This window comes from Parus major, chromosome 14 (assembly GCF_001522545.3).
Source record: "Parus major isolate Abel chromosome 14, Parus_major1.1, whole genome shotgun sequence".
Classification (NCBI taxonomy): Eukaryota; Metazoa; Chordata; class Aves; order Passeriformes; family Paridae; genus Parus; species Parus major.
The window spans coordinates 7092717-7107125 of record NC_031783.1 but is presented as its reverse complement, the minus strand read 5'-3'; the positions used below and the strand labels follow the sequence as shown (position 1 = coordinate 7107125).

The 14409-nt window shown below is 37.8% G+C and overlaps 1 protein-coding gene across 3 annotated transcripts in view; it reads left to right on the top strand.

Moving 5' to 3' along the window:
• Positions 1-14356, top strand: part of SNX29 (sorting nexin 29) — a 111536-nt gene extending 97180 nt beyond the window's left edge. Inside the window, exons 24-25 of one of the 3 annotated variants that reach the window (XR_004499488.1) lie at positions 8871-11079; positions 13987-14356. Coding sequence is in view for 2 of the 3 variants with exons in the window: in XM_033518017.1 (XP_033373908.1) it covers positions 8871-9000 (130 nt within the window). In the remaining variant the exon portion in view is untranslated. Of the gene's footprint in view, positions 1-8288; positions 8324-8870 lie in introns of all 3 variants that reach the window. The other 2 variants (XM_033518020.1, XM_033518017.1) reach the window with 2 other exon arrangements.
• The last annotated feature ends 53 nt before the right edge of the window (positions 14357-14409 follow it).

Genomic DNA, 14409 nt, shown 5'->3' with positions numbered 1-14409 from the left:
AGAAATCTTTCAGTAGAAGACTCGTACATAATAAAAGAGATAAATCCTAAAGCATCAGCTATTGAGAATAGCCAGGTATGACCAAAGGGAAAAGAAATGATGTTGGTTCACATTGTCAGGCAGACTGAATATTTTATCATATTTTTACTGTTAGTGCTATGTGTGAGTCAAAATGCATCTAAATCCTGAAGGCTCCAAGAAAATCCATTGCCCAGCATTGCAGAGCACAGGGCAGGGATAAGAGGCAAAGGCTTCCTGTCAGCCTGTGGAGCTGTCACTGCAGTCGGGTTCCGTGGGTCACCTGAGCCACAAAGCCTCTCCTCGCTGCTGTTCAGGCCAGCACAGCACCACTGCAGGGGGAACTGTGGGCACACACTTCCCCTGCTGTCTGCTGGGGCTGTTTTCCTGCTGGCAGAGCAGAGCTACCCCAACAAAGATAAAATTCTGCATTATCTCACGGCCTGGTACTGTGCATGTCCATGTGGAGTACTGACCAGTGACACAGGTGCTTTACTGAGCTCCTAAACCAGGGAAATGCAGTTACTATTCACTTCAAAATTTACTTGGAGCCATAAAATGTCCTCTATCAAAGTTGACTATTCTTCTTAACAGCAAAATCTTCATGTGGCCAAAAGGCACCAAAAGAAACGGGAGGGGGATTTCATAGGTACATGAGGAAAGTGCCTGTGATCGCATGATCCTGTGGTAGCTTCCTTCTGGGACAAAACTCAGCTGGCCTCCAGATGCAGATTCTTTGGGCAGCAGCAGCCATTCCCAGGCTTCTCCAGGAGCTGGAACAGAGAAAGCTGAGCAGCTCCCAGCTGCCAGGAATGTCACTCCAGCCCTGGAGCTACACTGCAGTGGCTGCCAGCAGTGGGACAGTCACGGCTGCTCACTGGTGTCCTAAATTGATTCTTCTCTAATATTCTGGCAAAGGAGGCAAGCTTATTGCAAATCCGATTTATTTTTATTTTGAACTCGATGGCAAAGTTCTGAATTACAGAGGGATGTGCTTTTTAAAGGCTCTGAATCTGATGATACCTGGAGAGCTGACCCCAAATTTCAGGAGCTCCTGGCCAGCAATGCGCTGCACATTGAACTCCCGCTGGAGTCAGTAGCAAATTTTGCTGCCTGTTAACCTAATTTGGAGTCATAATGAAAAAAAAAGGATGAGCTGCATTTATCACAGACATTTTCATTTTCATATCACAGAGAAAATAATTAAAATATGATTAAACAGAAAATATGATTTTGGTTGCTGATTACTGTGGTTGCCTTTTTGCTGGCCAGCTCGATGCTTGTTCAGTTTCTGTCTAATCCATCAAAATTGTTGCATCACAAGCTGGCTCCATAGTAATTTACTAGGCAGTGTCATTCTTCCATGAGCTTCCTTTCTGTCTTGGATTAAATGTAAACATTAGTCCTTGTCTTCATTACCAAGAACAAGTCAGCATTTCCCTTGTTATTCTGTTGATGGTACTCATTTATTTACATATTTCCCCATCTTGATTACTTTTGTTTATTTAGAGAGTACAGATCTAATTCCACTATGCCAAGTCTCAACCCTCTCCCAGTGATTATGTTGCCAGGTGCAGATGTACTATTTTCTACAAGCTTATCCAACTCAGTGGGAATTTCTTTTTTATCTTAGGAAAACTAAATAATGGGCTAAAATGAAGAATAATTTAAAAGCTCCCAGGGGTTGAGATTATGACCTATATTTTTGAGGTTTTTAGGTCATGGATCATTATTAGTATCAAGCTTATGGCTGGAATGCAATAATATCCCTTTAGTATTTAAAAAATAAAACCCAGAAAGAGTGGTTGCTGTAGAGCAGTGTTCTTCATGTTACTGGTGCCACCATATTTTCCAGAAAAATTATGTTTATGATTCCTGGAGCAGTTTTTAAATTTGTTAACTTTTTTTTTATATTCATAGCTGTTATTTTTAACGTGACATTGATTCAAATCTGCATTTGTCCCTGAGAATGGTTGCATCAGCTCTCTCCTGCCTTTAGCACATGTTAATATCATGTGTAATCTTCATGAGAAATGAAGATACTTTAGAGAAGCAGCTGATACCTCTTAACTTGATGGAGCAATTAAAACTGAAGCACTTCCTTGGAAGATCAAAACAACATGTTTTGATCACAACTTTTCTCTATCATTCCATTTGCTTCTATGGTAATTTTAAAAGAAGGGGCTTGTCCTTCAAAATAAAAGAATGATGATAATTGTTTGTGCAGGTTTTTATGATGGGCAGTTTACTGGCAGAACCCAAAGAAGACAGAGCTAAGTTGCATTAATCTCTTGGAGACTAAACTCACTGAAAGCTGCACCTGCCAGTGCTTTGGGGCAGATATTCCTGCCTGGCTGAATTTGAATCAAAGAATCAAAGATTTCCTCCCTCAGGGAGCGTGGAGGGGACAAAGCCCCTGAGCAGGGACTCAGCAGCCAGCTCTCTCCACCAGGGCCATTGCCCAGCTCAGAGCTGGAGCACCAGGAGCTGTTCGCTCCTGAGCCCATGGAAAACCAGGAGATGTAACTGCTGCTCCTCCCAGGTACTGAAATTAGGTGGTGTTGAAGGCTGAAAGTCTGATGTGGTAAGGTAAGGCAGGAATATGCACCAAGTTTTTTACTGCCATTAGTCTCAGTACATTAGTGAGCTCAGGATCAGATAAATGATAGGGAGGAACAAATAGGAAGAAACATTTTATGCTTTCAGATTTTCCCTCTCTGTGATACTGGCAAAACTGAGCAAATTGGAGGAGATGATAAGTCTTTCTTTTGTGCTTTATTTTGGGGGGGTGGGGAGGGGGGTTTCTTTTTTCGTTTTTTTTTCTTTTTCCCAGTGCTTGGCATGGAACATGATTAATTATTTGCATTTTGTGTTCTGTGTGAACTAGAGGCAGAAAGCTCAGGGGTCTTAATACTTCTTCTGCTGGCTTCACATGTCCTGGTGTCTGAGAAGGCATTTGCTATAAGCTTTGTTATTATGTCCAATGCCAATTGTATTGATTACGTGCTTTTTAAAAGCTAATTTGGTAATTAAAATTGTCTGCCTTCCATGACAAAATTGTTGTGTGCAGTTTGTGAATATGGAGGTGGAAGTGCCTGGCTGTCGCTGTAATGCACCGCTGCCTCAGCACGTGGAAATTGCTACTTGCCAAACAAGTTTTTGTTTATTTTCATGTATATGATGCATTGTGAATCCTGATGCATGTCTTCTGTCTTCAGTTACCTCAATGTTTTCAATAAAAATGTATTCTAGCTGTCTGTGCTTTCCTTAAAGATAAATTCTTACTAGCAGGAAAACCCAAATCCAGGTGTTCACTGAATAGAGTTCTTCAGAAAGCAAATCCAACCTTTTGTTATTACACAAACAACCTTGGATCATGTTCTGCTTCTGAGCCACTTGTTCATGAAATCTCCTCTCGCTGAGTGTGGTGGATGGTGCTGTTCACACACAGTCACCCTGACAGGAGGAGAATGTTGGTGATTTCCAGATGGAAATGGCTGGAACAGCCAAACTTCCTGCCTTTCAACTAAGCACAGGAATGCAACCCCCAAATATATAAATACATTTATATACAAATATATATACATTTATAAATAGATGTAAATCTGTATGTAGTAGTTTCTGTCTTCCTAGCTGGCTGGGCAGGGTCGTTTGCCAGAGCACAATATTCATGCATTGTGTTATTCTGTCTGGGGTATCACGAAACATGGAGAGTAACCATTCCCAAATGCAGAGCTCATTGTGAAGTGGAAAGCCAAGGATTGAGAGTATTAAGTAGAAGTATTGCTTAGATGGAAACTGATGAAAGGTCACCTTTGCAGGGTTCTGAGCACTTCCTGAATGAAAGAGTGGATAACACAGATATTATTCAGTTCTAGAACTATTAGATACAGTAACCATCTTGTTATGCCAACTTCAAAATGAAGTTAGTGGGGAAAAAAATGTGTCATCAGAGTTATGTACAGTGTCATGGTTTACAGAAAAATTCAAATAACAATGCAGATGTTGATGAAGAAAGTCTTCATGCTATTATGGAAACTGAATTGTAGCATGTGGATGTTCAATTCAGGGTAATTTGAATTGTAACAAATGAAAACATGATTATGTGTCATTATTTCACTGCAAGAAGAGATCAGATATGTCATGAGTGTAGAAGTGTGTATGTGGAGTAGAAGGAGCTGTACATTAACCAAATGGTTGGACAGAATATTAGAATTAATGCTTTTAATTTCTTGAAATTTCATTTCAGAACTCATCTTGATGGGAAATGATCATTCAGTTTGTAACCTGACAACTTTGCTCTAATAGTGTCTTCAGGATTTTCAGTGTTGTAGAGTGCTATAGACAGATTCTCTTTCTCTTCTGTTAACAACTGACTCTTTAAACATCCAAATCAGACATTTGTATTAATAAATGGAGATCACAGTTTCTCATTAATAATTATATTTAATTTCTACAAAATTGGGAGCAGTGGCAGGAAATGTGTCTCCAATTATTTTTGCACTTCACCAACTGGAAATAAAGACTTAACCCAGCTGACTGCAAAGCAGGAGTTAATATAGTATGTGAAATGGTTTGGTAAATTCAGACTCTTAGTTAATAATGCCACTGAACAGGTGTTTTATCTGATTTCAGTTGGCAGAAGGTGCTGAAATACATTGCATTGTCAAACCAGAATTAGTTCTCAATTTTCTAATAAGGATCTCCTGTTATGGTTTGGACATTGCTTAACAGGACCTTCTTGAGGAGCTGCCTGCCTGAGCACCACATTAAGTGTTGAGGTTATAACCAGAATTAGATTATTATAATGACTAACAAAGAATTAATAGCACAAAAAGCTGGCAAAAGTCATCAAATTTATCTGGCAGTGAATGCCTATTTTCATGAGGTGTGTTTAATATAACTCAAGTAAAACTAGAATTATGAATGTCTTCGGAGAGGCATTTACATGTGAGATAGATCTATAGATAGATACATGAAATGCCTGATCCTGAGCTTTGCTACACTCCCAAGATGTGCTTATTACTTCTGTTCTCTGATCTCTGGCTGATACAAAAGTATTTCCAGTTGCAGATATGTTACACTATTTTTATCAGAAACGTCTCTCTCTAATTTTATCCTGAAGAATAGGCAATGAGATGGGAAATAAATTTCTTCATGGAAACGCTCACAACATCAGCTAAGAGAATATTGCAGTTCCATATACTGAGTAGGTAAAGAAAACCCCACAAAATACAGTTTACATTTGGATACAGGGAGAGCAATAAATCAAAGGTATGAATAAACGAGCAGCTGATGAAAAGGACCGGTTATTTTAAGCTATTTTCTATAGATGCACCTCAGGCAGAACTTGACACCAAGACAAAATCAATGAAACTGAATCGTTTGCCAAACAAGTGCTGGGCAGATCAATCAGGAATGCTTAAAAGCTAAACAATGACCCGGTGGGAAGGAGAAATTGATTGCCTCAGCAGGCTGCTTTTTCTTCAGAATGGACCAAGGTGAGAATTTAGAAAAGAATTTGAGCCTTTAATAGGTGGACATTCCACTGCTGAACAGGGCAGTGCCTGGCAAACCTCTCTTCCTGCCAGGCTCAGTCTGGAGAATTGGACCCTGCTAAAGCTTCTGTGGCTCAGAAGGAATAGAATGAAAAGCAGAATGTTTTATTAAAGCTAAACAGGTGTAGCTGGGATAGATGTAGGCTTAGACAAATTGCAAACTTACCTCAGGGACCTGGGTGAGCCGGGCTGGGAGCGTTACTGCAGCACAGCTACTCCCTGCTTTAGATTTAGGTATTTTAAATTTGTATTTTAATCTGAGTAAAACAATCAGCTAGAGGTGCACCCTAACTCAGTCTCCCCAAACTAACCTAGGGACTATTTTTACCGAGTGTGACAAATTAGATTTGCAAACCTTGCAGGTAATGGCTTATTTTCCTTCTCCATCCCAAATGCTGCATGGCAGAAAGATTTGTCTCAATTCCATCTTCATGTGCATTTGCCAGAAATACAGACAGAATCTTTTTAAGGTCTTCAGGTTGCTGTCCAAGAGTCTGGAATATTTGACCAGTTGAACTGTCAGTACATTTAGAAGGTGCCTTGTTTAGTGCCAGAGACTGTATAGGTATCATTCGACCTCTAGGCCAGATGTATATTATTAAATCTAATAACAGGAGATGGAAGAGATGGGAGATGAATCTTTTTCTGCTCCTTGATTACCATGTGTTTTGTTGGGGGTTGGTAATTTTGGTAAGTCAGAGCTGAAGCAGGCGAGTGATATGGGTGGTTTTCCCATCAGGTTTGGAAAAAGGGAGGATGAAAAGGGGGCTGAAAGACTCATAAATTTATGACTCTTTTTTAATACTTGCAACTTTCTCTTCCATAGAACATCTGTTTCCATGGAAGTTGATCAATTCAATTTCAGCTCCAGTTTTCTTTTCATGCTGGATGCATGAAGATGTAATTCCTCAGATATACATTGATTTCTGTAAACCTACATTAGATAATGATGTGTCTTAGATTGTCATTATAAAAATTAGCTAAGACATTTAAGATAAATTAATCTCTAATTTAGTTATTAGATATATCATGTTGTGGAGTAGCATCATTTAAATGAGCAGAATTACTTGCAATTTCTGTCCTTCGCTCACAGACACTGGTGTTCATGTAATTACCCTAAATGACCTAATTACCTCTGCCCTGCTTGGTAGGGCAGACTGGTATTAATTCATCTCTCTTCATTTTAGGGGAACTCCTTCTGCCCCTTTTGCCCTTTTCCCTCTGAATAGTTTTGCTCCATTGGGCTGGCACTGATGTCGTTTTGGGGACATGCCAGCAGGAGGAGCTTGTGCATTAAAATGTGCTTTCCATAAAGCAATCACCAAATCACAGTAATTGCACTCCATTCGTGCTGCAAGGTAAACCACCGTGTACCTGCCAAGGATTCCCGTGTGCCTCAGACAGCCAAAGCTCTGTCAGCAGTGGCCATCGTGCTGGTGAACTAACCTGTTTTAGACTGAGCAATGCCCAGTGAGGTGAACATTTAATTTTATTCCATTGTATATTTGATATTTAGATTATTTTACATATACATGTTCTGAAAAGTACATATCTTTAAACAAAATCACAGCCCTCTGAAGCCAATGTCACATGCTCTCTTTTACAAGCTTTACAGTATCAACACTGCATTGCTCAATTTTATAAATAGTATAAAAATTATGAGTAATAATATTCATGTTACTAAAAGAAATCCATGGTAATGAGCACAGCTGAAATTGGATTCACATGATCAGAATTCTCTACAGCAACTTAGATAGCATTGCTGAGTTTCAGAATAAGAAATCGTAGGGCCACTGTTGGAAGTCAAATTATCCTTGGCTACCAAGAATTAATAACATAGGCTAAATTAATTTTTAGACTTTTTATTTTAGTAACAAGGAAAACAAGGAATTAAAGATCTAACCTGTTAATCTGGTTATTGAAAAAGAGAAGGATGTACGCCACAGGTATTTTATGCATTTTTTCACACAAAGGACTTCTTAGTTACCTTGGGATATAATAGGAATGTGGTGAATCTTGATTTAGGAAAATCCTTTATTATTTTAACTAAAGCTATTTCAGAGTTTTCTGCTTAGAAATTTAGACCAATTAAAATACTCTGTCTAATATAACTCTGTTGAATAAAACTTTTCCATACTGTTTTTTTTGTCTTCCCTTTGTGGGGGTGGCTGTGTGTGCAGTGTAGCTCTGAAGCCAGTGGCTGGCCAGGTCAGCTGCCCTTTCTTGCAGAAGTGCTCTGCAAATGAATCTTCCAGTCAATCCCAGGACTTGTTAGAGGCTTTTGCTTCACTGACTTCTCTCCCATGTGGGTGCTCCAAACGCCTCGGTGGGGCCTGAGTGCGCCTGTGGCTCTGGCAGGGTGACTGACCTGTGTGTGAAGGAGGTCACTCTGCAGGAAAAGAAACTGCACAGAGAACTTTGGGGATTGTGTTCAAATATGTCTGTATTTGTTTAATATGGCCAGATGTGCAGATAAGCAATTTCTCCTTTCTGGACTTGTTATCACATTCTGAAGATGGATATTATAAAGCTGGGGTTTTTCACTTACGAAAATAAGCTTGAGCTTTGTATGCTGTGTAATTTTTTTGCTTGGTTGAGTTGCTAAATGCAAAACTTTTGTTTATTGATCTGTGTGTAAGCAGTTTAATTAAAAACCATGTGGAGTCCTGTAAAAGAATGGCAAAAGTACAATGCTATCCCTTTATACTGTAGTTTTCCGAGGAGTCTATAGCCTGAATATCACCTAGGTAAGCTGGAATTTTCTGTTACTGCTTGTTTTTGAACTTAATGTACTTCTTCTCAGGGTCTTTTGCAAAAGGCTCATTCATGTAAGACTGTAGTCTGTTGTGGGTCAGGAGAGACTGAAGAATTCAGGGATGTATTACCAATGTACTTCATCATGTAATGATACATCCATCCATGATTAGAAGATTGTTAATTGAGCATCATCCAAGCTCTTGTCTATTTTGCTTGTACTTTTATCACTTCAAAATGCTTTTCCCACCATTTCTAAACTGCAACTCATAGAGATCTGCTTTTATCCTGTAACTTGCAATCTTCCATAAAGTATTGAAAGTTCTACTAGTTCTCATTTCTGAAAGAGCCCATTTTGTAATTCACACTTGAGACACCAATAGAAAGAATGCAATTCCGTGATGTTGAAGATGTGTGCTGTACTTCGCAGTCATGTGCCAGGCTCTCATAACATCTGCTTTTTTCATGTTGGAAATAACTATGCAACAATTGACATATAACATAAATTAGCTGTTCTGTGTTTATTTTTTGTCTCTCTAGTGATATCCCACCCTCTGGAGAAGCAGTGAGCAAAAGCAATCGCTCCAAAGTGACCACCCGCTTCCCCAAACTGTCCCGCAGCCACCCAAGGGAGCCCCGGAGCCTGGAGCCCCAGAGTGGGGACCTCTGACCATTCTCCTGAGTTGTCACTATGGGCAGCACGTACTTTAAGTTGTTCTGTGATTCTTTCCTAGTCTATATTTATAATTTAAGCTCCTGAAGAGACTACAGCTGCATCAACTTAAATCCTGAAAAGAGACATTCATTACCAAGGGTCATATCCTGATTAACTACTTTGGAAGGCAGTAATCACTTTCTCAAAAGAATATGAGGGCTCTTCACGAGAGCTCAGCAAACTGATCGGCATTTCCTTTGTTTTGTGAAGCTGCACTGCACGAATTCTCCATTGTTCCTCTGAAGTCCTTCTGTCACAATGAATTCCTCGTTAGTATTATGTTGTCCCTTTTTCCATGTACAGTTTTCTCTTCCAGAGAGACGTGGGCTTCACATCAAGATGATTTTTTTTCCTTAGGAGAACCTTTATGATTATCACTACTTAATATGTCAGAAGGATGTGTTTAAAAGAACCTCACTAATTTATTACCTTTTGTAAATAGAAAGACTGGGTTGTTTTGTGTTTTTTTATTGTAAACCTCTGACACAAAGGTTTTTAAAAAACATGACAATGTAGACGATGCGAAGAACATTACAGGTGGAAAAACAGCTTTTGTACATTTCTAGTTAAATATTCTCAATTGCATTCATTTGTGGGAAGTAGTTCTTTAAAATCAGAGAATGTAATAATTTTTTAGTGAAATTTCAGTCTTCTGTAAGGCAGGTGCAATATTATTCATTTCTACAAACCACCACAAGGATATACAAAATTAGCATGGTACAAAACAGTGCTTTTAAGTCTTGGATTATATTTTGTTATTAATTTGTTGCTTATGTTACAGAACAGTCCATCATTAACAGGGCAGGGTGGAATTCTTAATCTGGTTTTGTAAAACCCTTCACATGGTGATACTTAAAAATTGCCTGTAATGAAAGTGCCTGTTACCCATCACCTCTTATTGAAAAGTAATTTGTGATGCTACTACTGTAACTAAAAAATTGACAAGAATTGTTACAAGTGATGGAAGTCCTGACATGGATTAACTGGAATCCAGTTCAGTATCCATTAGCTGCACTGCCGTAGGCAGTTAATTATGTTTTAGCTATCTTCTTCTCTTCATTAAGTTTAAGCAGTGTATGTTCAAATTTTCTATCAATTGTGTTCTGGTTTTCTTTTATGTAAGAACATCTTTCCTGTCAGAAGTTTTTTTGGATAATGTTACTTAAATTAATGTATCTTGTCATTTTATTATCCATTCATTATATTAAATTTTCACATCTTATATTATTCTCCAGGAAAAAACAAGTTGATGATGAGTAACAGACTTTGTACCTCAGTGCTTACTAAAGTTTCAGCAAACTGGAACTTGTGTTCTGCAGTCCTGTGAGCAGTGAGTGTTGTTCAGGCAGGTCAGTGGTCAGTCTTCTTCAGTGGCACCTCTCAGGTGAGAAGGGCTTTGCTACACATCAGCGCTGCCTGAGTGAAAGCCTCACGTGCTGGATTCCCACCACTGAAATATGGGGCTTTTAGATTGCACTCAACAGCAGAATGTGGCAGAGAGGAGTGGAATTCACTCTCCAGGTCAGAAATTTCAGTAGGTGAAATACCACAAAGTAAAATCATGTCACAGAAATGAAATATTTCCTAGTCACTCTCAGTTACCACACAAACAAAGAGAAAAGCCCAAAGGCCAGCCTGGGAGCTCGCTGCTGTATGTTCATTAACAGATTAATTACTGTTGGTGTTTTGTATTAGTTACAGTGAGGCACTTACTTAAGAAGAAAGGAAAGTGAGTAGATTGGCAGTTAAGTAGCTTCTCCAAACTCTACAGCCTGATGCACTGCTGATGGTTTAATTTGTCTTTGTTGAAAAGTAGCTATAATGATGGTCCCACTTTGAAACAATTTTAACTAATTTTTCAGAAAGTAGAGACTTGGTTAGTAGTAATATGGCACATGTACTAACACTGAATTGCAATTAAATTTGAAAGAAAACACTGTGTGGAAACCTTTGTGATGTATCTGTTACATGAAGCTTAATTTTCAAGAAATAATTCACAGATTCAAGTACTTCTTATTCAGCAAGCATAAAATGGTAAGAAATTTAATTTACTGTAGACTGAATTTCTTTTTAGTTGTTTAAAATGATTTTTTGTATCTGCATTCAGTCCTTAAAATTATTTCTTTCCTGATTATCTTGCTTCTTGTAATTTTTAAAGTATGTATGTCGATTACATAAAAATACTAAACTTGTTAACTGTGTACAAATTGCTCTTTGTTAACTTTAGCTGAATTGTGTATCAGATGCTAAGATTACAGTCTGCAAACAATGTTCACTTGGTGATACAAGATACCATAACGGCTGCATTATTAATCCATTTAAAAGCTCAGCTGTGGTTTCTCTAAAATCCCAGGAAATAATCAAGTGAAAGCCTTTCTTCACAAGGTGGCATTCCCACTTTATACCCCTGGTTATGTTGAAGACTACAGAGGTACCTGCATGACTGCCAGTAGGTGCCTACTAACAGGAATGCCCAAATTTTTACTGCCACAAGACATTCTGAAAGGCCCTGTGTTAACATCCTGTTTATCTGTTACAAATCCCACTTCTGTTCATTCACCAGAACCAGCAAAGCCACTTGAAGAAGGTTGACCAGCTGGTATTAAGAATCCCAGGTAGTTTTGTTACTCATCTGAAATACCTGGAAGTGTAACAATGATTCTGCCAGGGGAACGAATTTTTTTTTCATTTTGATTCATTTTTCACAATTCCATGCACTTACAATTTTTGTACAGCTCTGAACTTCCTTTGGCTGACTCACAGCTCTTAAAACCCCTCCATGCTCAGTGGGTGGCTCACAATGAGCTGCTGGGTTCATTACTAATGAATTATTAATTAATTCATTATGGACCCTTCCTGCTGGCACCAGTGGCCAGTGCTGTAATTCCAGGACAGAGGACTCAGGACAGGCTGGGCCCTGGAGCTGATCCTGGCTGCTAGAGCCAGTCTAGAGCAATTTGTGGTCTCATTTGCATTTCATTCCTCTTTTTCTTTAGATCCAGGGCTTTTCCTCTGCATCCTTTAGTGACAGTTCAAAATAAACTGTAAGGGTCACAAGTTCTACTGCAATGCTGTTGTGCAGTCACCTCCACCCTGAGCCCTTCCCTAAGAAGCGCAGAGCAGACAGAGCTCTTCCAGCTTCTGCAGATGTCTCCATCAGTATTCACAGATTGACTGTGGTTTTTCAGAATCTCATTTATTTAGAGATTCTCTCATTCATTATAGAGAATGCAATGTGTCGACTTGGCTTTTGCAAATGAAATCAAAGTTCTCAATAATAATAATAATAATAAATCTCCAAGGTTTATATAAGGCAGAATATTGACATAGTTATAAAGGCTTAAATTGATATGTCCATTAAGTCACATATTCTTAGGAAGATAATAATTTCAAAGCAAGTCTTTTTAATGGAATATATTGTTGATGTGATGGCTGTAATCAAATCATACTACCTTACAGAATCTACTGCAAGTTATAAACCATCATGATTGAATTAATACAAGCATGTAGAGAAAGAACGGAATAGTATTAAAGATTACCGGCTAAAAATTGTGACCTACTGCTAAGGTGGGGTGGTTTTTTTGTAACAGTCATGTTTTATTGTAGGGAATAATATCTACATGGTAGCTGTCAAGTCAATAAATACAAACCCACTAACAATGGGGTTGACTGACTCAGAGAAGCTAGCTAATAATAAATGAGACTTAGTGAACACCCAGTGAACTAATGATGCTTCTGCCAGGACATATGTAACCTGGTATTTTGTTACCAGATTCAGTAATTGGTGCTTTCTGATATTGATATCATTATTTTTCCTTCAAAGAATGCAGTGATCTCAGTTCTGCTGGAAGTTTCATGCCATTTCAAAGGTTCAAACTTCCAACTCCAAAACATTTTTCATCTACTGTGTTGGAATTCTGAGAACAGATAATATATACCTGTGGATAGAAATAGTTACCTGCTTGAAATTACAACAAGAAACCTGTGGAAAGCTGTTTAAAAGAAAAATAAATATTTTTTGACCAAATCCTGCTGCTATATACCCTTGCAAATCTTGGAACCAGCCCTGGGCTCTTCCAGCTGGAACTCTAGGATATATGAAAAGAAACCTGTTCCACAAGAAAACACATTCTCCTCCCTGGAAACAACAGTAATGCTTCTGAACTGGATTATAAATCACTTCTGGAAAAGTGATTAAACAATTCAAGAAAGTAAAGGATTTCTCTCCTTCACCTTCTATAGGTTAGGGTATTTCAGTCAGCACCCTGCATCACATGGAATAGTAACATGATTATTATTTTATACGTTTGGTAGTTTCATAGCATTCTGTATTCAAATAAACACTTTGCTATAGGAAAATATCTAAATAAAATACAAAATACATTTGAAATTATCAATTAACCTGCTTTGTGTTTCACATATTGAATGGCAGATAAACCACTTGTACAGTGGTGTGACACTGTACATTTCATTTATTACTCACTCTCCACTAACTGTACTTTTATGATCCAGTTATAGAGAACTTAGATTATTTATAAATTCCTTCTACAAAAATAATGAGAGCACACTTCTAATCAATATTAATGGCATAGTTTTTCATTCATAATGGCATGAATTTATTCTAGACAACAGCCCTGAAATGTTTAGAAAGGAATGACTTTTCCAAATTACAAATTGCTGCAAATAACTGGGCTTAAAAAAAAAAAAAAAAACAACAAAAAAAACCAACCATTTTTTATCACATTAAAACAGAATTTATTGCACTTCCCTGTAGGGGAATGAGTTCCTTTAACAAGATTGCAGAAATGATCTCCATGCCATGACAGTAGTTAAACTGTGATAAGTGGTTTTTTGAGTATTAATCATTTAAGACACTAAACATTATAAAAATGTAAGTGTGGTTGAACATACAATTCTGACAGATTGTGCTTTCCTTCTTAGTTAACACTGAGATGAAGAACTCAGTGTCTTGGATGTGGGACCAAACTTGTTGGCAACTGAAGAAGCTGGATTTCTCTTTTGACTTAGGGGAGGGATTTTTTTTGTTGTTACTATTAAACTGTAGAAAAGATATTATTAATAAAGTATATATATGTACAGTATTCACATAAGTATTAATGAATTGTAATATTATTTTAACTGGCTATGCTAATGTTTACATAATAGAATTTTAAAGCAAATGTGTATATATAAAATTTTCTAAATACTTTCTTGGGTTTTTTTTTTTTAATATCCTGTGATAATTTTATTGTAACCAGGTTAAAATATGCTACTTTACCAAGAAGAAAATAAAAAATAACTATTCTTTGAAGTAGAGTGTTTATACATCCTATTTGTTCTATTCAGCTGTTTTGTAATTGCTTC